Below are 27591 nucleotides of genomic sequence, written 5' to 3'. Positions count from 1 at the left end.
CAGGAATGGATCCGGAATGGGATGACTCTGTGTGTGTGTGTGTGTGTCTGTGTGTCTGTGTGTCTATCTATCTATCTATCTATCTATCTATCTATCTATCTATCTATCTATCTGCAACATATTGCTACTGCAGAACAGTGGAGGATAGATTGCTGGGAGAAAAGGCTATACAGAAAGCATGACTCTGTCATGGATAGTGGAAGAGATTGGTGGGAATTGTAATGGGTGAGGTCATTTCTTTGATTGGTGGAAGTATTCCCAGATGCTTGTCTTGCCCAATTTAGGAGAAGCCAATTAATGTCAAATTTCTGTAATTTGCATGTGTTTGTTTGCAACTGTATGTTGTATAACATGTAAATATGTGCATATGTATGTATAAAAGGTAAAGGTATTCCCCGTTGACAATATTGTCAAGTTGTGTCTGACCATAGGGGGTGGTGCTCATCTCTGTTACTAAGCTGAAAAACCAGCATTGTCAGTGACTACTTTGTGATCATGTGGCCAGCATGATTGCACAGAATGCTGTTTACCTTCCCACCAGAGTGGTACCTATTTACTTACTTGCATTTGCATGCTTTTGAACTGCTAGGTTGGCAGAAGCTGGGACTAGTGATGGGAGCTCACCCCATCAGGTGGCACCTGGGCCTCAAACTGCCAAGTTGCCAATCTTGCAATCAACAGAGTCAACACCTTAACCACTTGAGCCACCACGTATTATGTAATGTGTGTATATACATTGTGTAACATATCTATACATTAATAGAAAATAATAGGAGAGCTTCATAAAAAGATAAAGCTCTGCTAAAAGAACTGTTTTTCACTTGGAGTTGCCTCTGGGAACATAGATACATTTGATTTCTACTTCTGGATTGTGCAAAATCCTAAAATAACAATATTTAAAGAAAGGGAGAAATATCTGTTAGATATTTCAGTCTCCCGGGAGCTTGACCTATCTAACAGATCTTTCTCCCTTTCTTAGGAGCTTAAAGTTTTTGTGTAAAGAGAGCCTTTTCTTCCTTTCTTCATCTAGAACAGTAGGCTTCTTCTTTTTCAATCTGAGAATGCATATATTGCTAGCAGCTGCACAAAAGAGACTCTGTACGCAGGTTCAGCATTCAGGGGGAGAAGTTTAGGTCATTATTAGTATTAATTTGTATCCTGTATTCCTCCCAAAGTTGGATCTCAAGGTGGCTTACAATTTTAAAAAACAGTCGCAGGGGTTAGGGGTGCAAGACCCCTGCAAATGTGGAAAAACCATGAAAAACCTCGCCCCCAGGAAGCCAGTTAAAGGGATGGATGGGTGGTGCAAGAGGAGCAGGAACATGTGTGCTATTTTCCCTGCACTCCCATCTCTTTAACTGGCTCCTCGCCTCTTTCCAGTAGGGAGAGCTGCCAGGTTCACCAGGCATCTCTCAGTCCTGGAAAGGGGTGGAGGATTGCCCCCCCCCCCAAGTCTGTTGTCAGGAAGGAGAGCTGCCTGTGGAACTGGGCAGCTATTGGTCCTGGAAAGGGGTGGAGGATCAGCCTCCCAAACCCCTTCCCAGGAGAGAGAGCTGTCTGGGGAACTGGGCAGCTCTTGGTCCTGAAAGGGGGTGGAAAATTGCCCCCCCCAGCCCCTTTTCAGGAGCGAGAGCTGCCTGGGGAACAGGCAGCTCTCGGTCCTGGAAGGGGTGGAGGAACACCCCCCATGCCCCATTCCAGGATGGTGAGCTGCCTGGGGGAAAGGCAGCTCTCAGTCCTGGAAAGGGGCAGGATTGGTGCACGCACCCTTCCTGGCTGCTCCCTCTCTCCTGGGCTTTTTACCTCTGAAGGAGAAAAGCCCGAGAGGGAGGAGGAGGAGAAGTGCACATGTGCGTGCACATGGTGGCCTTGACCTCGCAAATCATCAAAACTGTGAGTGTTTAAGCCGTGAATGTTGGGGGACAACTGTACAGCCAAACCATACAAAAAAGTTAACATTAAACTGGCATTAACTGTTGACAATGTTAACATTATTTAAATTAATACTTAAAAAGATTAAGTACCCTTAAAAGAGAAAAAGCAGTTAAAGAGTTCCGTCGAAAAACAATACAGCACCCTTGGCCCATTCTTTAAAAATTATCCATTTTAAAAGCTTATCAGAAGAAGAAAAGAATAAAATAAGTCTTTGCCTGGTGATGGAAGGACTGCTGTGGAGAAGTTCCAGAATCTAGGGACAAGCACCAAGGAGGCCCTCTCTTGCATCCCCACCAACTGTGCTTGTGATGGTGGTAAGACTGATAGAAGGGCCTCTTTTGAGGATCTCAAGGCCTGGGCAGGCTAAGGGGCTAAACACTACTCCCTCCTTACATTGAAATGATATATGGAAAGGACTGTGGGACTATATGGGTTAAGCCTGCTTCCCCTGGTAGCTATAGCCCTCCCCATCCACACATTCGAAGCCTGTTGGAATGAGTGGCACATACAGACTAATGTATTTACACAGAACTCTTAGTGCAAGAGTGGAATCCCAGGTAAGTCAGGTCATGCTGTCATGTGGAAGTGTTTTCTGTGTGTATATGATAACCATGGAGAATCTGTTCTGACATGCTTTGAACATGCAGAGGGTGTATGAGGAGGGGAATATGGCTACTGCCGTTGCTGCTGAACCTCTGATTCAAACCTCCCTATCATCTTCATCCTCAAACAAACAAATCCTAAACAACAAAAGAGTGGAGCTTTCTTCATGCAACAAACGTGGTAATTGCTTGCTTACCAGACAAAAGATATGAGGCCCTATAGTACACCTTTGATGACCGACTGATGCACACATATTGCTCAGTGTATGTGTTTATGCTTCCTTCCCATGCCACACAATGGGTGTCCAAGTACCTAAGGCTGCCAGAACCTGCTACATCTCCATCTGAGTGCCAAAACTGTGACAGTTCATATCCAGGCTGCTCTTATCCACGGGTGGGGGATGATTTAAATATCAAAATAATTGATTACAGACTTCACAGAGAGTGTGATGTATATATGTTTTATATACTGTATAGCCAAACAGCCCCTTTTACATTCAAGAAGATATCCTCAGAATTGCAGGGAGGTTGGGTCGGTTAGATTCAAGAGAAGACCTGGCAGTATCTCCTGGACTTAAGCCCTCTTCCACTGTCACTCTTTTTCCCTTGAGTGTTTTATTTTATTTAGATTGTAAACCTGTGATTGGGAACAGTCAAATTAACAATTTGTAAACCACTCGCTCTTGTTCTTTGGTCAGTCTTTGTATAATTAGAGCCTTTGTGGCTAAAGAGCGTGGGGTATAAATACTCTAAACAAACAAACAATCAATAAATTGTGCACAAGTAGCAAAATATTTTACTTTCTCCAACGTAACCATAAAGATGGGTCTTCCAAAAGCCAATCACGACAGAGGAAAGTGGAGAATGGGGAGCAGGCAAGAATGTGACGAATTGTACCGCCAGAATGTCTGGAAACCTCAACAGTAGCACTTTCTGTGGCATCATTTTGTAGGCACTGGCATGTTTTAAGCAGTGGGGAAATTAAGAAATATTCTGTGCAAACAGTTCAACAGGCACATCATTATGTATGAAACTGATTGGTTTATATTTCACTTTTCATGATGGCCTTTTAATTATTAGCCATTTCTCTCTCATTCTTTGGCCAGTCTTTGTATAATTAGGTTGTCTACAAAGTATAATTAACAAGCTTTGTATTTACATAGTGCACTCTTGCTCATTGTTAAACAACATTGTTTTTTAATTGCTTTTTCATTAATGTAGCATATTTAGTAATGCTTGGGGTGGTGGTTTTCTTTTTTCAGCATCAACCAGATCTTGGAATTGGTGTGCATTTGATGGACAGGTATACATTTTATGTCTTGGAGTTCTTGGAAGAGATTCATCCAGCTAGCCAGACCAATATGAATGACCTTGTAAGTACTAACTCATTTGGTTTATCAAGTGTTTGCTTAACAATGTCTGTAAAGCTGTTACATTTAACTTATAGTCCTTTAAACATTCATGCACAGTTTCCACTCCCTTCAGCACTTCAGAAGCTGGAGGATATGCAATTAAGTATGTCTTCTGACAGAACTGGTTCCATCAGCAGAAAAGCTGAAAGAAGTGATTCTCTTCCTTTCAGCCTCTACCCTGTGTGTTCTTGAAGTTTTGTCCAGAAGGTTGGCCATGTTGTGCAGCAGATTCGAAGTCATGCATAGTGGATAATGTCTTGGTACTTAGATAAATATCTGCTGACACAACAATGAATTTTGGCACCTGGGAGGTTTGTGTTATTCACATTATTCCGCCCCTGCGCAACCCTAATACGTGGCCAGGCCAGTGCAAAGTGCCGGTCTGGACCAGGCTTAAGTCAGTGGTTCTGAATCTTTGGTCCTCCTTATATTTCAGACCTTTGCTCCCAGAAGCCTAGCCATCTATGGCCAATATTCAGGTATTCTAAAGTTTGGTGTTCAAAACATATAGACAGGTTCATATGTTCAGCCTGTACAAACAATTGTTGCTTCAGAAGGTAGCAAGGAGAGTTCCTGAATGTGAGCCACATAAATAATTTGAAGCTATAACAGTGCAATCCTATGTATCATTGCCTGAAAGTAAATTCCACTGAGTTCAGTAGAACGTAGTTTAGTAAGTATCCTTAGGATTATAGCCTAGGTGTACACCAGTCACTGATACTTAGATTAACAGAGAAACATGGCTGCCTAGCAGACCTGAATCCTATGCTTCTTTGCTAGAAGCCTCCTTACTGTTCTATTTATGGAGCCTTATTTATTTATGCTGTCAGGGGGACTTGTTAGGGATACCCTTTGCAATGCACAGAATGCAATTATTGCACAACTTAAAATCAGCATGGAAGAAATTACTTTACAGTTAACTTAGGCAGCGCTGTCCCCCCAGTTGTTCACTTTACTGTGAAATTTTAGGAGATCAGAACATGTGATCACCAACTTTCTTGTGATAATATCACAGCCAGTATACCCCTGACCTTCTGTCCAAAGTGTGAGAGGTGTGTGAATAATTTTCCCAGAGCCACTTGGTTTTTCTGTCCTCAGAACTTTTAGAAGGAGGAATAGCCTGTTTCTGCAAAGCAGAGATTCCTTTCTCTACACTTCTGTTATATTTTGCTACCAGCCTGTGGAGGTTGGCTGGATTTTGGGACAATGTACTGTTGCTCCACAGGGACCCAGTACATCACTGGTTGATGCTTTTCCTCAGCTAGTATATGGATAATTGTTTTTTCTGCAATGAAACACTTGCTGTGTTCATTAATCCCTAATAAAGTCTTATTTTACACCATAGTTTCTTGCTAATCTTGATAGGAATCTCTTAGAAAAGCTTTAGTCCTTGTTCAGAACAAACTCTTTGCTATATTATGCATATATTCAGAGGTGTTCATTTCATTAGCTAGCTTGCATATCCTGATTTTTTTTTACCTGATGACTAGCTGGAAACTCCCTAAACAATTCACATCTTTCTAGCTCTGGTTATTGGAGACTGATTTTATCACCTAAGCAAATGCTCAAAAAGAAGCAGTGGAACTAAAAGTTTACCTTACGTGAAAATAGCAGAAGGTACCTCCCTTTAAATGAGACATTTGCAAGTCTGGAAAGTGTTTTTTTTCTGAGCAAGAGATTTCTATGCACGTTGACATGCACGTGCACAGTGCATTCATATCTTATTTTGCAGATTCCAGGTATGGACCTTAGCCTTGCTGTGATGCAGTTCAAATAGTATGAGCAGTATCTCTCTCTTTCTCTCTCTCTCTGTGTAAAACATTAAATATCCAATTGTAATTTTTAAGAGGGCACAAAGAACTATGTAATAGCATCTATCAGTATTTTGCCTAAGGAGACTGGTGCAACCTTATTGCTAGATAAGATGGCATTAATTTTGCAATAAGCAGCCTACACTGACAGATTGGTAGTGACACAGAACAGGATCAGCGACTAACGTTCAGCCTTCTTACTACCAAGAGAATGAAGCTTTTATTTTTAAATTGCAATCAAATGTTGGCTTAACAGAGTTCAAGTCTGGGAAATGACTATGAGAGCAAGATGTGTACCAGGATAAGAAACTGATCTTGCCATTTTGAATGAATTTGGCTGGTACATTTTGTAGTCTGTGCAATTTGTTGGCTTACTTGGAATCAACAGCAGTTATAAGTATGTGAACAACCATCTGGGAAATTGGATGAAATGGATCAATCAGTTAGAAATTCTACTTTAGAATCTGCTAAAGGACCAACAGATTTCAAAGCAATTAGCTTCAAATTGCTCCAGACTCTACTTTAAAAAAAGATTTAGTAGAATTTAGTAGGAGGGTATCTGGTTGAATTTAAATCTGCATAGGATTGGTAGGCTATTGTAGTTGACTCCACGTCATTTGGATTCTAAAACTCTATCCTGTGCTTCCATATTTACTTCACTGATTTGAAAATTTGAATTTTCTTTCTCATTACCTTAGCTATGTACTAAAACCATAGTTTATGATTCATTCTGAACCTGTTTCAAACCATAGTATCTGATTCGGGTTAGTTTAGAGAGAAACCATGATTTCCTTAGTTTCAACAAAACAGCAGATTGTGATTTTTTCAAACTGTTACTAAGAGAAGCATTCAAAATCTTCAGTTTGGGGAGGTGGGTGGAAGTGTTGTTCAAGTTGATATATAGTCCTAGTGGCTAAAACATATGTAAATTGGGCTAGAGAGTAATACCAGTAGCTTGCATACTAAGAAACATTTATGTGCAACTGTTCTTCTAAGCTGGAAATGGCAAATCACTCCAAAAGGACCAGTGTCGGCTTTTCATAATTTCCTTTTGACTGTCGTAGAGGACTCCAAATGAGAGAAGGAACAACTGAGCTCAGTTAGGGGATCCAGGGTGACTTGAACCAGAAGTTTGGAAGTAATGGGGCTGAATTTGGAGATAGGCTTGATTTATGTACCATTGTCTCCTTTATAGTTTCAGGTGTGTCCTAAAAGTTTGTGTGTGTCTACACCTGGACACCGGACAGACCTTTTTCAGAGAGATCCTGAAAATGTCCTGATTACTGACTTCTTTGGGAGTGTACGTAAAGTGGAGATTACAACTGAGAAGATTTCTCTGGATCCTAATTTAGCTCCTGAGGAGATCAGGTATTTTTTGTTTGTTTTTTCAAATTCTCATTTTCACAGTTGAATTAATCACAAATAAGGATAAATATTTTTATGTGTATGACTTTATCTGTCTAAGGGAAGACTAAGAATGTTAGTGTGTCTATAAATTGGGTTGTCATTGGTACAAAGCACTTGTAGGAAATGGTACAGTATGGTAGTGTGGTGTAATGGTTAGTATTGGACTGTGACTCTGGAGACCAGGGTTCAATTCCCAGCTTGGCCATGAAACCCACGGGCTGACCTTGGACACATGCTCTCAGCTTCAGGGGAAGGCAGTGGCAAACTTCCTCTGAACAAATCTTGACAAATAAATTCCATGATAGGTTTGTCTTAGAGTTGACATAAGCCAGAAACAGCTTGAAGGCACACAACACAGAGACAGAGACAGACACACACACACAGAGTATGGCACTTTGAATAATTACATGCTTTTTTAATGAGTGATTTCCTCCTGTTTAATATTTCTTTGGCATTTATATCTCTGGTGCTCAGGGCTTACAGGGAGGTTGGGGTTGTGAAAATACAGAAGATTTGATGCTGTATGGATACTACAAAGAAGTGTTGTACAAGTAATGGAATGCAGTGGGATCAGAAGCAAGTATTAGAAGACACCAGAAGGTCCAGGACTGAAGTTGAATGATAAATTGCTGACGACTAGCAGTCCATTGGAACTGGTCATAGAGTTCTTGAAGAAATGTCGTGAAAAGGGATTAAATTGGCAGACAGTGTTTGAACAGCATAGCTACAGGGTTAGAATTATGTGACTGAGGTGCTAATGTAATGATTGAGGTACTCTTCGGTAAGCCCACAAGGGCTTTCAGGATATATGAAAAGGAGTGCCAGGAACTTACTATGCAGAGTAAGAGAGCGTGGTAATTTTACACTTGGAGATCAATATGCATACAGAGTTGGAAAGATTGTGGATTGAGGTCACATTTTTATACTCAGTGCTTGGAGTTTGAAGAGGTGACATGCATGCATGAATCAGGGATGAAACCAAATAAGATCTTTCAGATGTGTCTTTTAGATTGTAAGCCTGTGGGCAGGGAACTGTCTGTTATCCCCTCTATTGTAAACCGCTCGGATTCCCAGTGATTGGGCAGTATATAAATAAAACCTATTATTATTATTATTATTATTATTATTATTATTATTATTATTATTATCCCTGTGGAGTCATTATTTTCAGGGGAGGCTAGTCTCATATGAAGCTGAATGGGATGGTGTGAACTGATCAGATACTGCAGAAAATGTACGTATGTATGTATGAGTAATGCCCTAGGTTTTGCTTCAACATGAGGCTGATTTCCTGATTCTCAGACATATAGAATCAGCATACGTGAACACAGATACAGTATGTGTGCAGTATTATGTGAACTGAAGTTTTAATCTTTTTTTCTTACCTCTTACAATGAATGGTATGAGGGTAAAATAAGTTCCTCTAAAGTACTTATCATCTAGAATGTAGACTTTCAGCAGCAGGTAGATTGTACTGTATTTATGGTGTTGTGTTGCCATCTGCTGGATAATCTTGGGATAAACAAGAATTTGATAGTATGGATACTACAACCCTGTGCTATCTGCAAATAACTATGCTAGATGTTGCAAAAATCTGCCTTATTTTTACAAAAATGTCTTACAAAAGTCATTTTATGGTCTTGAATTTTTGCAATAATGTGCTGCTCTTTTTCAAAATGTTAATTCAAATTTTGTTGATACTGTGGCTACTGCTCCTAATGTTGTATTTATTCTTAGGAATATGTTAGAGACTTCTTCATAATGTGTATGTTCTGTATTTAATGATTGGACTTTTATCCCTGCTTTTCTTCAAAGAGTTAATGTACATTAGACCTGTACAACTTGGCAGATGGTAGTGGCCAAAATTAAAATAGGCTAAACTTTTTTGGATTGCAGATAGGTTTTAATTAAATATTAATCAGCATTAATTAATATTAATTGCATCCTCCTCATTCTCCTCTGCCTGTTCCTCTCCTCTGGACAAAACCAGGCAATGGAGGAGCCTTGAGAAGTGAATGTTCACCTTTCCTCGTGCCCCTCTCCTTCACGTGCCCCTCTCCTTATGAGAGTGCCAAGTGGCAGAGGAGCCTTGAAGTTATTCCACATCCTTGTGGGTCACCCAAATCCTTTGGTGGGCCACATGCGGTCCACGGGCCCTATGTTGTGCAGGCCTGATGTATGTAAGCTTAACTATATAGTCAGCATTATTAATCATAAATATATTGTTTACACTCTAAAGCATAAAAGTATAAAGTAGATAAATTTTAAGGAACATATATGTCAACATTTAATCAATTTAAACAACATGAAAAGTAAGAAACAATTTAAAAAGTCTAAAAGTATATCCAACAGTTTGACAAATGAAGAGAATTAAAACCAGTTAAAGAAATTTAAAACCATAAATCATGTGCAAATTTGGATAAAATCAATAAGAGCCTAAAGTTTGTCTTATGACAAACATAAGGCATACTGTATATACTCATGTACAAGTCTAGAAATTTTAGTAAAAAATGGACCCAAAAATTTGCGTTGAATTGTCCATGGGTCAGTGTAAGTACTGGACTTTAACTCATGGAGCAATTCCCTTTCTCTGAATAGAGTGGTAAAAGGCAAAAGCTTAGTCCATCCTGGGAGCACCAAAAAGAAACATGGATCCCTTCTAGCCTCTCATCCATCCAGCCTTTAGGATGAGCACAAAGAACTTTGACTCCCAGAATTTTCTAAGTTCTTTGGCATAATTTTCCTTTGCATCATCCTTTGTTACATGCCCTGAAGTTTTACCCTCGACTTATCCATGGGTCATTGTAATAGAAATTTCAGGAAACTGAAAGTTCTAGGCCTGGCAGAGCAAAGAATTAACAATAGGACCTAGTAAATTGAAAATCCATAAATTTATTTCCAATTTGTTGACAAAGAAAACATGAACTCAGTGGAATTCAAAGTTCCAAAAAGCTGAGGCCCTGAACAAGACAAGATGGCCTAATCTTATAGTCAATTACACAAAGAAAGGTTTTCATCATTCCTCATTGGCCAATTACAATTTAAACATACAGAAATCTTACAATCAAGACAGAGATACAGGCATATATTAAAACTGCATTTCTTACTCTTTACCTCTCCCTCAGGAATTCAGTGGCCTTCAGTAGCCTTCAACAGTTGTACTTTCTTATCTAAGTTGTTTATGTTATGTCTTCCTTGCAGGTCAAGATGCACTCTCCACGCCTTTGCTCTAGTTCTTCTCTAACTTTCAAACCTCAATTTAAACTATTTTTCTTCTTCTAACCAAAGTGACTCCATCTTTCTATAGCTTTCTATCATAACAGGAAAATTCCACCACTACATCATATCAAAATCCATAATTTTGGCCCCCAAACCTGCCCTCAACTTATACATGAGGTCGACTTATAGTTGAGTATATACGGTATGAATATTTTCCAGCTGCAGATACCAAGAGATGCTTCTTACATCCTTTGAGTAACCATAGATACTCATTCATAGTCCATTGATCGTCTCTTCTGCCAGTCAATTTTAATGGATGATCCTAAGCACAGATATTCTGAGAGAAGAAAAACATGTAAAAACTTCATCTTCCCAATACATAGTACATGATAATATATCTCAGTTCTAAGCATTTCCTCTCAAACTGGAATAAGAAATTTGGTGCACTTGGAAGACACACAATGGGCTGATTCTCACATCATAATAAACCAGTGTGCTGAAGAATCCTTGTTTATTATGATCAAGCAAATATGCTGGTTCATGGTATTTGATTGCTTCTCCTTATCTCCTTACAGTATATCTAAACAAACCAGAGACCCTTCGGATAAAAAACAGGAATTCTCACTGCCTGTTCCAAACAAGCTCATGTCTTAAATCATTGTCTGTTGGTAGCTAAGGACTCTGGCTTTTGGGAACTGTTGGATTATGACTGTTGCTGGTTTACAAGTATATGGGATCTGGTTCTGCTTCTATTTTTGGATGTTATGATTAACAAAACATCAGTGTCAAATTTGTAGTTTCTTCATGTTTACCTACTTCCACAAAAACTGGGAACTTTATATCAGTTAGGTATAAATGAGCAGTTAGATACTTTATACTAGTACTTCCTTGACTCCAATAAGCCAGTATTCTCCAGAGCCCTGGCATATTGCAGCTTGCTAAGTGGACCAGTATAACAGTACTATTATTGTTATTTTTTTTTTCTTATATCCCTTCTTTCTCCCAATATAGGGATTCAAGGCAGTGAACAAGTATAAAACAATACAATTTAAAAACAATACAAAATATTAAAATACATAAATATAAAATTAAAAAACCCAATTAAACAATTTTAAGGATTAAAACACGTATAAATTAAAATATACTATATTGAAATACAAACCATTAAAATTTGGGTAGCCAGCATTAAAAACCCAGTCCTTCTCTGCTTAATAGGCCTGCCTGCACAGGAACGTCTTTACCTGGCATTGGAAGGCTAGTAAGGATGACACCATCCTGACTTCCTAGGGAGTGACTTCCAAAGCTTGGGAGCAGCCACAGAGAAGCCCCTCTCTCTTGTTCCTACCAAACTCACCTGAGAGGGTGGTGGGACAGAGAGAAGGGCCTCTCCAGATGATCTCAGTACTCATGTTGCTAAAGCTAAGTACTTGTAAGAGACATGGAATTACTGTCCAAAGTATAAGCATGCTCAAAGGATACAACTCATACCTTTGTATTGTGTTATTTTCAGTTTATACTCAGTATGGAAGACTTTTAATTCTAACAAATTAAATTAGAGCAGTTCTTTCCCTTCTGTTGCCTTTTAGTAAATTTCCCTAACACTTGGATATATATCTCCAATATGCATGCACACACAAGCAAGAATTTGTTCTCCAACAAAAGGAAGAAAAGCAATAATAAAATTGTTATCTTAAAGTTATTGCAGATTCTTCTCAGACCTCCTTCTTCTGCACTGCCATGTTTAAGGTCAGTCTGCTGAGCTATTATTTTGAGCATTGTTGTTGTATGCCTTCAAGTTGTTTTCGACTTTATGTTGACCCTAAGGTGAACTTACCATGGGATTTTCTTGGCTAGATTTGTTCAGAGCAGGTTAGCCATTGCCTTCCCCTGAGATTGAGAGCATGTGACTTGCCCAAGGTCACCCAGTGGGTTTCATGGCTGAGCAGGAAATTGAACCCTGGTCTCCAGAGTTGTAGTCCAACATTCAAACTACTATGCCACACTGACACATAAGCCATAGCAACAGTTGTCCCCATCTCACTTTCTGATTATACAGTAGGAGCTTGGTATCTGCAGGGGATATGTTCCAGCCCCCTCTGAGGATACTAAAAAATCAAGTCCTGCTTTCCCTGATAATGGTGCGGTGCACTTCTGCTCGTTGCACATGCTGCCATTGGGATAATGGGGGTTTACCGTCTGCAGATGTTGAAATCTGTGGGGGCAAGTCCGCAAATATGGAGGGTCTACTGTAATTCTGGAATATAGTTCTTTGGTCCCCACTCTGTAATCAGTAACTCCAGATTCATTACTATCCTTTGTTTGTTCCATTTTGCAACAAGGTTCTGGTAATAATGGGGCACATGGGAGAGAATACATCAGTGCAGTCCAATGCATGTCTATTAAGAATAGATTCCATTGAGTCCAGTAAGGTTTTCTCCCAGGTAAATGCATATAAATTTGTGGTGTAGAGCTATATGTGCATTTTGGGCAGACCAGCCAGTCTCTCTTAAAAGCAATTCTGCGATTGTTTACAACTGTAGTTCTAACTCATTAAAGCCCAAAAATTCTGTCTTGGGACTCTAGTAGCTTTCTTAATGTTACATCTTTGCACCTTCTTGCTACAGTCCATAAATTGTATAACCTCTGGAGAAAGAATGTATTACACTACATGATGTTATACTGGATGAGGAGAGCTGTTCTTCATTAAGCTGCACTGTTGATATCAATATTTCATCACTGATGTGAGCCTCTGGGTGAATATAAAGATTGCCTGAAGGCATATGAATGTCTACAGTGTTATGCGGTATAATAAACACGTAGAAATATAATAAATGAGATTCTGATAGGTTGGTGTAATTCTTCCGAGAGAGCTAACTTGCCACTGTGGTTAGTGTTTTTGCAAATAATTTGCTCATTTAATTTTGAATATATGTGGAGTTTGATCATTTTTCAGACTTCATATTTCCCCTTAACTTTTACTGGTTTTACTGAAATTCTGACCAGATGTTTCTTGAATCCATAAAATGTTTCATCCTTCTATAATATCAGTTAATACTATAGAGGATAGCTTATTCCTGAGAGCCAGTGTGGTGTAGAGATTTGACAGTTGGATTATGACTTTGGAAACTTGGGTTTGAGTCCCTGCCCAGCCATGGAAACGCAGTGGGTGACTTGAGTGATTCACACACTCCCAGCCCTAGAAAATCCTGTGATAGCCCTCCTAGAGGTGGAAGCTAATCTAGCCTTTGGAACTCTTAGAAGTTGCTGCCCAGATGATCTGAGTGTGCGGGGCGGATTATATGGAGAGAGGCGGTCCTCCAGATATCCTGGGCCCAAGCCATAAGTCAGAAGTGACTTGAAGGCACAAAACAACAACAGCTTATACTATAGTAGTTATCTCACTATAATAGTATCACTTTGGGCACGAACAGATAGGCCAAAATAAAGCTGCTTCGGGCCACTTTGGAAGTGTGCTGTTTAAATGACACATGCATCTTAAGAAGCCAGAAGCTGAGCCAAAGCTGCACTCCAGTCCTTAGGACTGGAGCATGGCTTTGGCACGGCTTTCGGCCTCTTAGGACGCATGCTTCATTTAAACAGCACATTTCCAAAGTGGCCCGAAGCAGCTTTATTTTGGCCTGTCTGTTTGGGCTCATAGTTTAGCAAATTGTGGTATGGCAAAAAAGCAAAAGCTTCCATATTTTTCACTTTTTTCTGTTGATGCAATATGCTTTAAGTTATCTGTGACGTATGGCAATGGTATTGTGGGTTTTCTTAGCAAGATTTATTGAGGGGACGTTTGCCATTGCCTTCCTCTTAAGGTGAGAGAGTATGACTTGCTCAAGGTCGTTCAGTTGGTATTCATGGTTGGGTGGGGATTCAAACCCTGGTCTCCTGAAGTCCTAGTCCAACACACAAACCACTACACCTTACTGGCCCTACTTCTGATCTCTTGTGTCACTAAAGAATTGATAGAGAGCTTTGTTTGTTGGCTTCATTCACCTAGTCGTAATTGGGACCTGTGGTTTTGGTTAAACTGGGACATATAACCTTTTCAATCCATGCTGGACTGGAAAAGGTGTTGGCTAGAGATGGTTGTGCATGCTTTTGTGTCTTTAACAAATGCTTTTCCTCCTGCAACACTATGCCAGTGTGGTGTAATGGTTTGAGCATTTGACTGTTAATCTGGGAAACCAGGGTTCTAATCCCCAATTGGCCATGGAAACCCACTGGGTGACCTCAGGCAAGTCACGTTGTCTCAGCCTCAGAGCAAGGCAAAGGCAAACTCCTTCTAAACAAATCTTGCCATAAATTGGAGAACATTTGGAGGCACACAACAACAAGGTCCTCCTGAAACAATTTTCTGGCATATGTTATTCTTCCCACTTGTGCCAGCCTTTGTGGAAAATACTTCTGGGGAAAAATATTTAAGGCATAAAACCAAATTTCATTTGTGTCAATTTCTATAGCCCTGCCTAGAGTACGTGTGGCATAGAAAAGAAGAGGCAATCAAACTTTGAAGAAGAGCCTATGTTCATCATTAGTGGAGCAAAGTGGAAATGAGAGTTCTCTGTAGCAGAAAAGCTCTCACTAAAAGATATATTGTTTTCTGAATTGTACATTTTACAAAAAGCTACACAATGATATCTAGACCGCATTTTGTTTCTGTGCAGAATTAGCAACAATTTCAAGATCTCTGAACTACACATTTGCCTTGCTGAGCTGTGAATTCTATTCACATGGTATATATCATTTCTCTTGGATCTAATTTTTTGTGTTCAAGTCTTGAAAGGAATCTGTGGGGAATAACATATTTTAATGCTTGTCTTAGATAACTTTTTCAAAAACTTTTTAAATGAAAAGGGATTATTTGATCTCTGTAGGAAAAGAGCTGTAGCTTTGTAATAATTTCAAACACATTATTGTAGAATTTTAAAAATAGGCTTCAAAGATTATCTTCTGATAAAGTAACTCTTCATAGCACAGCTTGAAGGCATATATTGGTGGAAGGACTTAGAATGTCTCAGCCTTCATTGGCCACTTAAAAATACAGGCTTAGTGACAGCAGCCAAGTGGCTGAAATAATCTGAAATCATCAAGGAAGGCTATTCTAATAGTGGCATCCTGTGCAAATCCCGTGTCTTCAGTGGGATTTATTCTTTAGTTGGTGCGTTACAGGATTGCAATATGTACCTTTATTTCATGTATTAAAATCTTTGTTATTTATTTATTTATTTTAGGCCACTTCATTTCCCCTCAATGTCACTTACAAACATGAAGACAAGGCAGGGGTTTAAAACAGAGTGCAAAATGCAGTAATTCAGTATTTGTGGGATGGGGGGGGGGGGGGGGGGAATTAAAAACCAGTCATATAAAAGATAAAAATCCCAGCATAAAATAACCACAATAAAACCTCTTCTTAACCATCTGTGGACCAAAATAAAAGTGTATCCTTTTTTTTTTTTTTTTTTTGATATGGTTTAATTTTTTACAAGCTTGGTCTGGTAGAATGAGTTTAATATTTTTTTTTATGTTGTGAATCAGGGATTGATTGTTTCATTTTAGAAATGTTGAATCTGCTGTTCCACAAAAAAAGTGTTCAAGGACATTTTAAAACTTGCAGCTAATACCATATATGCTCAACTATGAGAAATTTATGCCCCAAAACTGACCCTAAAATTTTGGGTAGACTTATATAAGGGTCAATACATCAACAGTGCTTAGAAAGTCCCTAAGGCAAGCAAGCAGGGATGTAGCCAAGGGGGGGGGATCTGGGGGTCCGGACCCCCCCTTCCATTAGAAAAATGAATGGTGTGTGCTGCTGCGCCGCCGCACTCAAGCCCCATTATAATGGTGGCACTTAGTCTGGACCCCCCCCTTCCTAAAATCCTAGCTACGTCCCTGAAGCAAGCCTGATGCTCCAATGTCCATTCAACACCAATTCCTCCCCCCCTCCAGTCCATTTTGTAAGCCTTTGGTTCCTATTGGAAAAACTCCCCATTTAAATCCACTTGCTTCTCTCTCTGGTTCACTTTGCAATCCCTGGCTTCCTATGGAAAAACCTCTCCATTTAAATCCACTTGCTTCTCTCTTTGATCCCTTTTGCCAGACCTGGCTTCCTATAAAAAAAGCTCTCAGTTTAAAACCATGTCTCCAGTCTCTTTTGCAAGACTTTGCTTCCTATGGGAAAAAAACTTTCCATTTAAACCCACTTGCTTCCTTTCTCAATTCGATGTTAAGACTTCTCCTCCAGCACCTGGGAATTGGCTGGGAGAGGTCCAGAGAAGGAGAAGGAGGGACGGAAGTGGTATTTCCCCCTTTCTCTCCTTCCTTATAGCCTCTTAAGTTTTACCCTTGACTTATCCATGTGTCATGTCAAAATCCAGGATTTTGATCCTGAAACCTTTCCTTGACTTATACATGAGGTTGACTTGTACACAAGTATGTACAGTAGTTGCATTTGGACAAGTAGAGGTAAGAGAGAAGGTCAATAAAGTTCATGTCTCTCTTAGATTTTTTTTTTAAAGAAGCCAAGCTAGATGCATATTTGTATGTTATTTTTGAATCCAGATTGGTGCTTGGCTGAGGCCTTTTTAAGTTTAAGCTGCAAGGAATAAGGCTTTGTTGGCCACATACTATGGAGGTTACATTTCTCTGTCTCATAATGAAGGGGAAATATACACATTTCTCATAGGAGCTTTGACAGCTTTAAGTTAGAAAAAGATGCCTGCTTTTTACCAGAAGATGGCAGTTGTGCCAAGCATAACATTTCAGTTTGCACGTTATCTCAAGCACACGTTTGATGTGTCTGTGAATGTAGTATGAAGTACTGTACTTCCAAAAAGGGAGAGGGGAGAAATGAGTATTTTTTAGAAATTCAAAATAATTGTTGTACCTGTATTATCCCATCACACCCCTTTAACACAAGTAGAAGTTTTGTTATAAATGGGTGTTAAAATTGGAAACTAGTCACATTTTTTTAAAGGCACATGCTGCAGGCACATGCTGCAGACACCCCAGTCTTTTCAGGTCCGTAATATTGAAATAAATATTGTGGCTGCCCTATTCTATCTGCTGTTATGAGGTGGAGAGAGGATGGGCAGGGCAGGGCAGGGCATTTTGCCTACATTCAGCATCCAAAGAACTACCCTCTTCTGTTTTTTTGAAATCATGGTCACCACAATCCTGGGTTGATTGATGAAATTCCAGTGCCTTTAAAATATATAGATGTTGCTTTGCAAAGGCCTTAAAGGGAGATCTTGCCACTTCAAGCTCAGAGTGACACCTCTAGTATTGGCACAAATAGAAAAAAATGTACCTCTATGTTGTATCTTTTAGATCCCTTGTTCACAGTAGCAGCCGCAGAGCTAGACCATTGGATGAATTAAAATATTGTGCTGTAGTACAGCTTCCTACAATCTGTTGTCTTCCAGATTCATCCAAGTTATCATCTTGCTGGGAAGTTTGTATAAATATATTAGAAAAGGTCTATATCTCTGCTGGTTAGTGAATCCACAAGTAATAGATAGGTTCTCTGATTTTTGTTGCTGCTCAGATACGTTGTCAAAATGAAACGCTATGTTGTTGTGGTGTTTGAGTTTACCATTTGATAATCTTTGCTACACCTGTGGTTGCCCTACTCCATTGCCTTTAAACATAGGAAGTTGTCTTATAGCGCATAAGGCCAGTGCTCTATCTAGCCCAGTATTATCAGCCCTGATTATAATGTTTTAGATAGGATTACTTCCTAGGATTACCATACTTATTCTTTATTTGTATCTCACCCAACTTCTAACCATGCCTGATCCTGCTTAGTGTCTGAAATCTGTTGAGATCGAATGTGTTCAGGGTGGCATAGTGGTAATAATTATTAGTTACAACAAACTCCTAAAGAATGTGATATCTTTGATGGTGCAGTATTTGAGAATTCAGCTGCAAATGTTTGTTCAGCAAAGTGTTAACAAAAACCTGCAAATTTTAAACATTGATAATATTTCTTGGCTGTCCTGTAATCAGTCACAGAATTTGTCTTTCTTGTTTGCCTGATTAGCAGTTAATTGGCTTCAGAAGCCATCTGTATGCAGCACTATATGTATAATGGCAAATGGGGAGATATTCATTGGGGACCAACAATTTTATCTATAGAACAAATACAATTGCAAAACTAATTCTGTAGAGTGGAATTTGCATAGCAAAAAGTCAAGAGAACTAAAGTGACAAGAATGACAGAAAACATCCTCAAGAGCTTTCATAAAGGCACTGGTTGGATTTTGAATACTTTTTTGATGTTGAAGATAACTATGATAACACTTAATTTAGTCAAGAAGATAATTTACATTGTGGTATTATGGTGAAATGAAGAACAATATGACGATAATCAGAAGTATAGTTAGATTCTTTTTCTTTCTTTTTTTAAAGATAGCCTTGCTTTGTTTCTGAAGTGACATTGGTTTAATATTCATAGCTGCAGAACATGTATTGGCTGTTAATTGTTTATTTATTTGATATTTTTGCTTTCCCCTTAAAAGACTCAGGGTGGCTTTCAACCCAATTTAAAACACAATTTTCAAAATCTTTTCTGGATTGGGAGGAGTGTGTTATCTCCCTGTTGAAGTGAAAAAGAGCCAGCTTTTCTCTGTCTCAGTGAGGCACACTTTTCAAAGCTCCAGCTGGGTTGATCCAGCTGGGAGCAGTGCTTTCAGTGCATGCAGTGAGGGGAGGTTTAAGCATCAGTGCATGTTCAGATTGTGGTGTGTGGGTGACAGATTGTGTGTGTGCATTCGTTTGTAGGCCTGCTGAGTTTGAGTAACTGAAGCACTGAAAGGCTTTACCCAATCCACAGTCTTCTCTGCATGGCTATCTCTCATTTTCTTGAGACCACATGTAGATTTGGGTGTGCACACACATTTTTCATGTTCCCAGATTCATAGAGTTGGAAGGGGCCTCATGGGACACTAAATACAATCTTTTCCTGTAGTTTGCACCCATTGTTCCGGGTCCTGTTATCGGGAGCAGTAGCTTGTTCCCTCCTCAGTATGACATCCCTTCAAATATTTAAACAGGGCTATCATATCACCTCTTAACTTTCTCTTCTCCAGGCTAAACATCCCCTCAGGCATTCTTCATAGGGCAGTGATGGTGAACCTATGGCACGCGTGCCAGGGGTGGCAGTCAGAGCCCTCTCTGTGGGCACATGTGCCGTCACCCCAGCATAGAGTTTGCCAGAGTTTGTTATTAGAAAGCCAGAGGGACATGGCACTTTGCAATAAATAAGTGGGTATTGGGTTGCAGTTTGGGCACTCGGCCTCTAAAAGGTTCACCATAACTGTCATAGGGCATGGTTTCCAGACCTTTCACCATTTTAGTCGCCCTCCTTTGGACACGCTCCAGTTTCTCAACATCTTTTTTGAATTGTGGTGCCCAGAACTGGATACAATATTCCAGGTGGAGCCTGACCAAAGCAGAATAGAGTGGCACTATTACTTCCCTTGATCTAGAGACCATATTTCTATTGATGCAGCCTAAAATTGCATTGGCCTTTTTAGCTGCCGCATCGCACTATTGACTCATGTTCAACTTGTGGTCTACTTGGACTGCTAGACATATTTCACCTGTTCAGCCAGGTGTCCCCCATCCTATATCTGTGCATTTCATTATGCCTCCCTGTGCAGTACCTTACATTTTTCCGTGTTGAATTTCATTTTGTTAGCTTTGGCCCGGATTTCTTGTTTATTCAGGTCATTTTGAATTATGATCCTGTCCTCTGGGGTATTAGCTACTCCTCCTAATTTGGTGTCATCTGCAAATTTGATAACTAAGCCCCCAATACTGTCATCCAAGTCATCTTCACCTAGTTGAAAAGGCCCAACTCCTTCAGAATTTCTTCATATATTTTGCTCCCCATACCTTTTATCATCCTTGTTTCTCTTCTCTGAACTTGTTCCAACTTGTCTGTCTTTTTAAAATAAGGAACCTAGAACTGAATTGCAATCCACATGAGGCCTGACCAGAAGAGAATATATTAGGACTATTACTTCTCTTGACTTGGAAACTATACTTCTGTTAATTCATGCTAAAGTAGCATTTGCTTTCTTTGCTGCAACATCATACTGCTGGCACATGTTCAATTTACAATCAATAATAATCCCAAGGTCTTTTTCCACATGTTGTACTGCTGACCCATGTATCTCCCAACCTATACTTATGCATTGGTTTTTTTGGCCTAAATATATAATTTTGCATTTATCTCTATTGAATTTCATTTTATTAATTTCTGCCCAATTTTCTGGTTTATTTAGGTCTTTTTGAATTCTCTTCTAGTCTTTCAAAATGTTAGACACTTCTTCCAGTTTTGTGTCATCTGCTGATTTGATAAGGATTCCCTTCTTCCCATCATCTAAGTCACTGATAGAAATGTTTACTAGGAATGGATTTTTAACTCTCATTTTATTGCCTTTTTGGGATAACTCTATATTGAAGGGTATAAACTTTAAAAATAAGCAAAAGCTGGCTGCTCCTCATAATGGCTGTTGAAAGATAACTTGAAAAATAGTTTCATGCAAACACCCAGGATAATTGATGTATTCCTTTTTCTACATTGTGATTATCTTTTCTTTAACTAGCAAAACTTTTTATAGGGACAAGGGAAAGCGTAGATGATTACACAAGATTGTGTTCAAGATTTAATAACCCTCTGTTCACTAGAGAAATATTCAATTAAGCGTGTAAGGATTTGCAAATTTGTTAATCTAGCTGATAAAGTAGTGTTTGTATAAGCTCTATATTTATACTGTGTTAAGAAACCAGTATGTATGATTTTTGTGCAGTGTTGTTCCATTAAGTGTCCCATGTTTGCATTCGCCATACAACAAAGCAGATCACTAAAAATGAAAGCTTCTATTCTTTGTTCCCCCCCCCTTTCTTTAGTGCTGCATTACTTTTCCTGACCCCATTGTTTTTTAGCACATGTTCCTCTAAAAATACCATTAGCTGTGCAACATTAGGCCTTTGGTTTACCTTACTCATTTGGCTTTCCATTTGTAATCTGTCAGTTTGTTTTATAACGTGTTAACTCTAATAACATTGAGATTATTGAAGGGAAGCTTGATGTACACTCGCCCCTCCTAATGCACGGATCTGGGATCTGCGGTCTTGAATACTCACAGAGGGGTGACCTCCGTTGTTTCCAATGGGGCGCACCCCCGTGGTGCATGCCTATGAGGCTTGGATATGTGCGAGCCTCCATTTTTGTGCGCGGGGGGGGGGGTTTCCGGAATGGATCCCCCATGACAACGAAGGGCCAACTGTATATGTTTTGGATGCAAATCTCTGGTTTATATATGAGCTCTTATTTGATTTCCACATTCATTTCCTAGGAAGATAAGAAAGTGGAGAAATCCAGTGTTTCAGCTTGCACATAATTTTATTCCAGGATTTAGCACAACCTGTACAAACCTTTCTAAGACTTGAGTGAGCCTTGGGACTCTTGGACTCCATTCATCTTCCTCCTTCTCTTACATAGTGAGGGGGAAGACTCCTACCAAGCCTAATTTCACTTCCTCTTAGTTCAGAGTTCGTTGTTTTCTTGTTTAGTAACAACATGGCGTAGTGACTTGAATTTGGATTGAGTCTCTGAACACTGATGCAAACCTCCTCTGAACAAATCTTGCCAAGAAAACCCCATGATAGGTTTGCCATAATTTGGAAATGGCTTCAAGGCACATAAAAACAATAGCAGCAGCAGCAGCAACAACAACAAGAATTCTTTTAAAACCATGATTCTGGGTTTATGTGTCATTGCAAATTAGGAATTATGGGATATGAAAATGAAGTTGTAAAACACCCAGCTGTATAGGAAGGAAGATGGAAGCACAGTTTGCCATCTAAGCAAGAAACACATTGACCCCACACTAACTTTAAAGAGGGCTACCTAGAAGGAGATGAGTTTCTTAAATATTGTGTTTTACCCTTTTTGTATGTATTTTGTACTTGGGTTCTCTGGTTCATGTATTGTAGAAAGCTGGGCCAAAGCTAACAAAATGAAATTCAACACAGAGAAATGTAAGTTACTACACTTAGGGCGGAAAAATGAAATGCACTGATATAGGATGGGTGACACCTGGATGAATGAGACTACATGTGAAAGGGATCTAGGAGTCCAAGTAGATTACAAGTTGAACATGAATCAACAGTTTGATGCGCCAGCTAAAAAGCCCAATGCGATTTTAGGCTGCATCAATAAAAGTAAAGTGTCTAGATCAAGGGAAGTAATAGTGCCACTGTATTCTGCTTTGGTCACTTGGAATATTGTGTCCAGTTCTGGGCACCAAAATTCATACAGGATGTTGAGAAACTGGAGCATGTCCAGCTTGAAAAAACGCCTTAGTGCTTATATGGGTTTTCCACCCTAAACTAATAAGGAGTGGGAGTTTCAGCTTGACATTCTCAACCTTTCCTAAAGATATATATGCCACTCCAATAATAATAACAACAACAACTTTATTACAGCCATTTGGTCAGCACAATTACAAAATTCCAATTTAAAACATAACTTAGTTTTATACCATAGGTTCATATACAGGCAGATTGGAGAATATAAACAAATGATAGTTTATAAAAAGTAAGGATAAAAAGTAAGGATAGGACTATACGATCAGGTAAACACACAACAATGAGTAGGGTGCCATCACTCAAAAAAAAAAAACAACAACCAAAAAACAATACACTGTATTTAAAAGGGGTTCTTTTAAATTCCTCTTTTTTTCTCCTTCCCCCCCCCTGCACGGTCTGTTCTTCCAAATTCTATGTAGCAGAATTCAGGGTCCAATAACACCTTTGAAGTTTAACACATAATTTTAGCTACCATAGTTTGTCCCCTGGATGAATGAAGCTATAGGCAAAGAGTTCTTTAAACCTTTTCCCCCCAGTGTAGACTGCAGCACAGACTTTGGCATAGCCTCATCCCTCTGCTCATCTCAGTTCCTTATTCTTCCAAGAAACAGCAGAGGTTCAATATGAGGTAGGAATCTCTTGGAAACTGAGGAAATACTGCAGGATACTAGTTGCCTATCCCTGTTTTGGTGATGTTAGTAGGAGTAAGCTGTTTGTACCAGAACTCTTGGCAAGAGTACCAGAATGATGAGTATTTGCATTGCGGAGTTAAAAGCAAAGAGGTTGATCACTTAATTCTTTCCTTCTTAGGCTTTTAGCAATCAGCATGTGTAATGCTATTCCTTTCTGCCTGAAGAAAATGGAGCTAAGCACATAACTATAAATTCTAGAGAGCTCCAGGGTGCAGGCAACCTTAATATTTTCTGTTTGGCATTAAACCATATGCAAGTGCTCTCAGTCTTTACTTTTCTCAATTTTGTGGGAAAGCTTATGCTCTGGTTTTTGAGTGCCTAAAGGATTACCTTCTAGTGAGTCAGAAATTTCTTGCACTGAAGAGACTGTAAAGTCAGACTGTGCACTAATGTACCACATAAGTATCCTTACTGTGATTGTGGTTTTTGAAGCTGAAAATGAAATTTTAAGAACAGATTAATGAATAAAATCTTAATTTATGCCTTGGACTTTGTACATTGCTCAGTTCTTCAATTATTATGTCCTGTCTCTCTGCCAAAAAATGGTGCTCAAGGGAACTCAAGAGTAATAAAATTCAAATAAAAACCAAACACAATTGTAACATGAAAAGGAATTCAAAACATAACTAAAAATATCTAATTAATAATGGCAGTAGGAGTACCCAAACATTTAAAAGCCCTTTAGCAGCAACTTAATTTAAAGGTCAAAAGCCTGTTTGAATAAAAGGTTATTTTCCTGCCTGCAGGAGGATAGCTGGAAGGTGTGTGCATCAATCTATCCTTTCCTGGCAGGAGGCTCAGGAGTCTGGGAGTGTCCAGTGAGAAAATGTTCACTTCTTCCCTCTGCCCAGTAGTGGCAGGGCTAGTTGATGGATTTGAGATTGAAGGACATTCATGCATATGATGAACTCATTTCTTCTTCCATTCCTCAAGATTTTATGAAAAAACTCAAAGATGGTTTTCAGCCTAGTTTGTATTCCAAGGAGAAAGATAATTTAAATTTCATTGTGAAAACATAGTGACTTAGATGCTCTGAGATTTTTCTTTAAAAAATTGAAAGAGAAGTATAGATGTAGATGTAAAAAAGCAGTAAAAGGAAACCGAAGAGAGGCTGCAATGTCAAGGTATCTCTCAGTTCTAGATCTTTTGCTGTACTGATGGGATTGGCAATCACAAGTATTCTGTTCTCAAATTCCAAAATGAATGAAAGAGTAAATACTCGATACAGATTCACTTAAACAAAACTCATATGTTGAGGTTTGATTATTGCTACCTTGGTTTAATTAAAAGGAATGTACCCACATAAAAATCTTTGGGCAGTTTATAGTTCTTGCAAGTGTCTGCAGGATTTCTTTGAAGTAGGCAGAGAAAGCCCTATAGTGAGTTCTCTCTCACTTGGTCTGAACAGGCAGGCTCTTGAACAATGAGGAAAGGCCTGCTCATCCCCCTTAGTTGGAAAGACAACCCCATGGTCCTCCAGATATAACAGTTACTGCTTATATCTCCAGATATAACAATTATTGGGTTATGTTGTCAGAGTGTGGCTTGCAAGAAGAGAGTGTTTTGTTCCATTTCCAAATGTGCAGGGTAACAATATCTCCATTAACAGTTCTTTGTCAGAATAAGGCAGATTCTTCAGATGTAGCTTGATCCAAGTATCCTGCTCTTGTAACCTGAACATTTTCTGTTTTGTTAAGCTGTAGATCTGAAATTCCTGTGGGGCTATGAGACAGTGTAATAACCTAAAAATTTAGCCTGAAGTTGCATGATGGAGTTTTAGGAATGGACAGTTGGTGTGCCGTGATCTGTAACCTGACCTCCACCTGCTTGTATAAAGTCAGAAGATGTGCAAATTCTTCATCTTCCTTTTGCAGCTGCCATAGGGGTCTTGTCTTATTTTAATTTGTGACAAGAAGTGACGTTAATTTACATGCTCTTGCTGTATTACCAATAATAATATTACCAATAGACATTAAAAAACTTAAACATGAAAAAGTACCTTAATCTGTACACTTCTTTTGTAAAACAATCTCCTTTGGATTATCTTGGCAATACGGGGGTTCCTATATTAGGTTCAGAATATCATGGCCTAGAAATGCCCCACATCTCCAGTATCATATAGTGAGACAGAATCTTCTAAGCCCCAGTACATCTAATGGAATAACCCCAAAGACAAAGGAAACATGCACCGGAGAAAAAGAACAGGAAAACACAACAGACTTTTGCTTACTGTGTTAGCTAGCTGAGAAGACAGCTCTTCAAAGAAATGAAACCCCCCACAAAAAATATACATTTTGTTGGCGTGCTTGTACATTTAGGAACTCAACAGACCGCCCCTAAGGGGCTGCTCTGTGCTGCCCCTTTCCTCTCCGCGGCCCTGATCTAGCCTTTCCGTGGTGCAAAATGAAGCTGCAAAAAGCAGCTCCTTTTTGCTCTATGGAAAGAGCAGCCTTACTGCTTTGGCAGTGGCTTTTTGCTGTTTCTTTGGCACAGCACATGTAAATAATGTGTTGAAGATGTGGTGTGACGCCACCTGCCATCTGGTCAGGCGGGCAGCGTGGGGGTGGAGTTGGGGTGGCTCCTGTGCGTATGCCACGCCCTCACGCTGCTCCCACGCCAGTGTATAATGCCCTTCTGTCGAGTCCCTTAGTCATCTGGCACAGGAAAGAACATTGTCTATCTTTATTACAGCTGATAGTAGCACATTGTGCACTGCAGCAGATCCAAATGATGAAAGCAATTCCCATTGGGACACAATTCCCATTGTGACTTTCCAAGTTATGGACATAACCTATGTAGTAGATAGCTCTTGCAATACTGAGTCACTGTTTCCATTTGTTGATTCCAACTGTAGAACCAAATCTGAAAGGTGAACAGGACTGGAGAATGGTTTTCCTTAGTAGCAAGTCACTATAAAACTTAGAGCTTTGAAAGTTATATTCCAGAATACTGACTATAATGTCATGTTGAAGCCACTGGTCAATTATGGAGGGCTTTATGATGTCATATTTATTATTGCAAAAGGAACTTCCCAAGTTCTGAGTAACCCAGAAAAGAATGGTCTTCTAAGATTAATCCTGAACTTTGATACCAAATAACATTGCCTCACCTTCAACAAAAATGTTTTAGAAATGAATCTGATTGAGTTCTGGATGACTGTTCCACAGAGAACCTCTATGAACACTTCATAGCAGAGGTGCCATTCATATTGTACCCAGTTTGATCATCACATTCTGTAGCCTAATTGGGTCATGTATCATACACAGCTCATGAGCAAGGGCACGCAGTCGCAGCTAGGCTGACCACATTTAAAAGTATTAGCATTTATGCTAAAGTAAGTTTGACTGTCTCTGTAGGGGCTAGCTAATTGCATCTTTAAAGGGACTGGCTAAATTACCCAGCAATTCACTTAATCGTTGAGTAGGCTCCATTAATAACCCTTTGAAATTCAACTCAAAATGCTACAGATTGGGCAAAGCATTTTACACTCTCAGATCAAAGGCCAAAGTTAATCTGTGGATCATATATCCTAGGTGGGATTTTGTATTAAATGTTAAATACTATAAATGGGTGATGACTGCAGTTCACACCTGACCAAAAATCTCTGATGCAGTAGTCATAAATCAGTAGTCATAAATCTGCGCTACACATAGAATAAGTTACTTATTCTCTAGTTATAGTTCTCCACAAGTTTAGCAGAAAAACTTCTTTTGACCATCCTGCAAGAGAAAATTATTATAAGTACAAAAATTACTCATGTCGACTAATTGATATTACTTTCTGCATTTTATTTAATTGGCAGGGTAGTCTAGGGTACCTGTAATGTTGGATGCTCCTAAATGTGCATACTTGATATTGATTTAGCCTGAGCCTGCAAAAATGTGCTGCTGGTCCACACAGTTTGATGCACTGTATAGGCAATATGCTAATAAACTTTCATTTATGCACAATGTCTATGTGAAAATTTAATGTCTCTTGTGTTTTGCCAGTTTGGGACTGAAAATGATGCCCAAATGCCTTTCTTAAGATCAGATCTTGAGTTACCTTCCTTGACCTAAAAGCTAAAATAATTGGTCCAAGCAAACAGCCTCTAGTATAGTACTATGAAACCTTCGACTTCACA

The 27591-nt window shown here is 39.3% G+C and overlaps 1 protein-coding gene across 4 annotated transcripts in view; it reads left to right on the top strand.

The window, feature by feature from the left end:
- PIGK (phosphatidylinositol glycan anchor biosynthesis class K) overlaps nt 1-27591 on the top strand; it is a 141993-nt gene that overhangs the window by 26000 nt on the left and 88402 nt on the right. For 3 of the 4 annotated variants that reach the window (XM_042463543.1, XM_042463541.1, XM_042463542.1), the window contains exons 8-9: nt 3800-3910; nt 6956-7128. In XM_042463543.1, the coding sequence (XP_042319477.1) occupies nt 3800-3910; nt 6956-7128 (284 nt within the window). Of the gene's footprint in view, nt 1-3799; nt 3911-6955; nt 7129-25165; nt 25518-27591 lie in introns of those variants that run through there. The other variant, XM_042463544.1, reaches the window with a different exon arrangement.

This window comes from Sceloporus undulatus, chromosome 4, assembly GCF_019175285.1.
Source record: "Sceloporus undulatus isolate JIND9_A2432 ecotype Alabama chromosome 4, SceUnd_v1.1, whole genome shotgun sequence".
Classification (NCBI taxonomy): Eukaryota; Metazoa; Chordata; class Lepidosauria; order Squamata; family Phrynosomatidae; genus Sceloporus; species Sceloporus undulatus.
The sequence above is the reverse complement of the archived record's forward strand: the minus strand, read 5'-3'. Positions and strand labels throughout refer to the sequence as shown.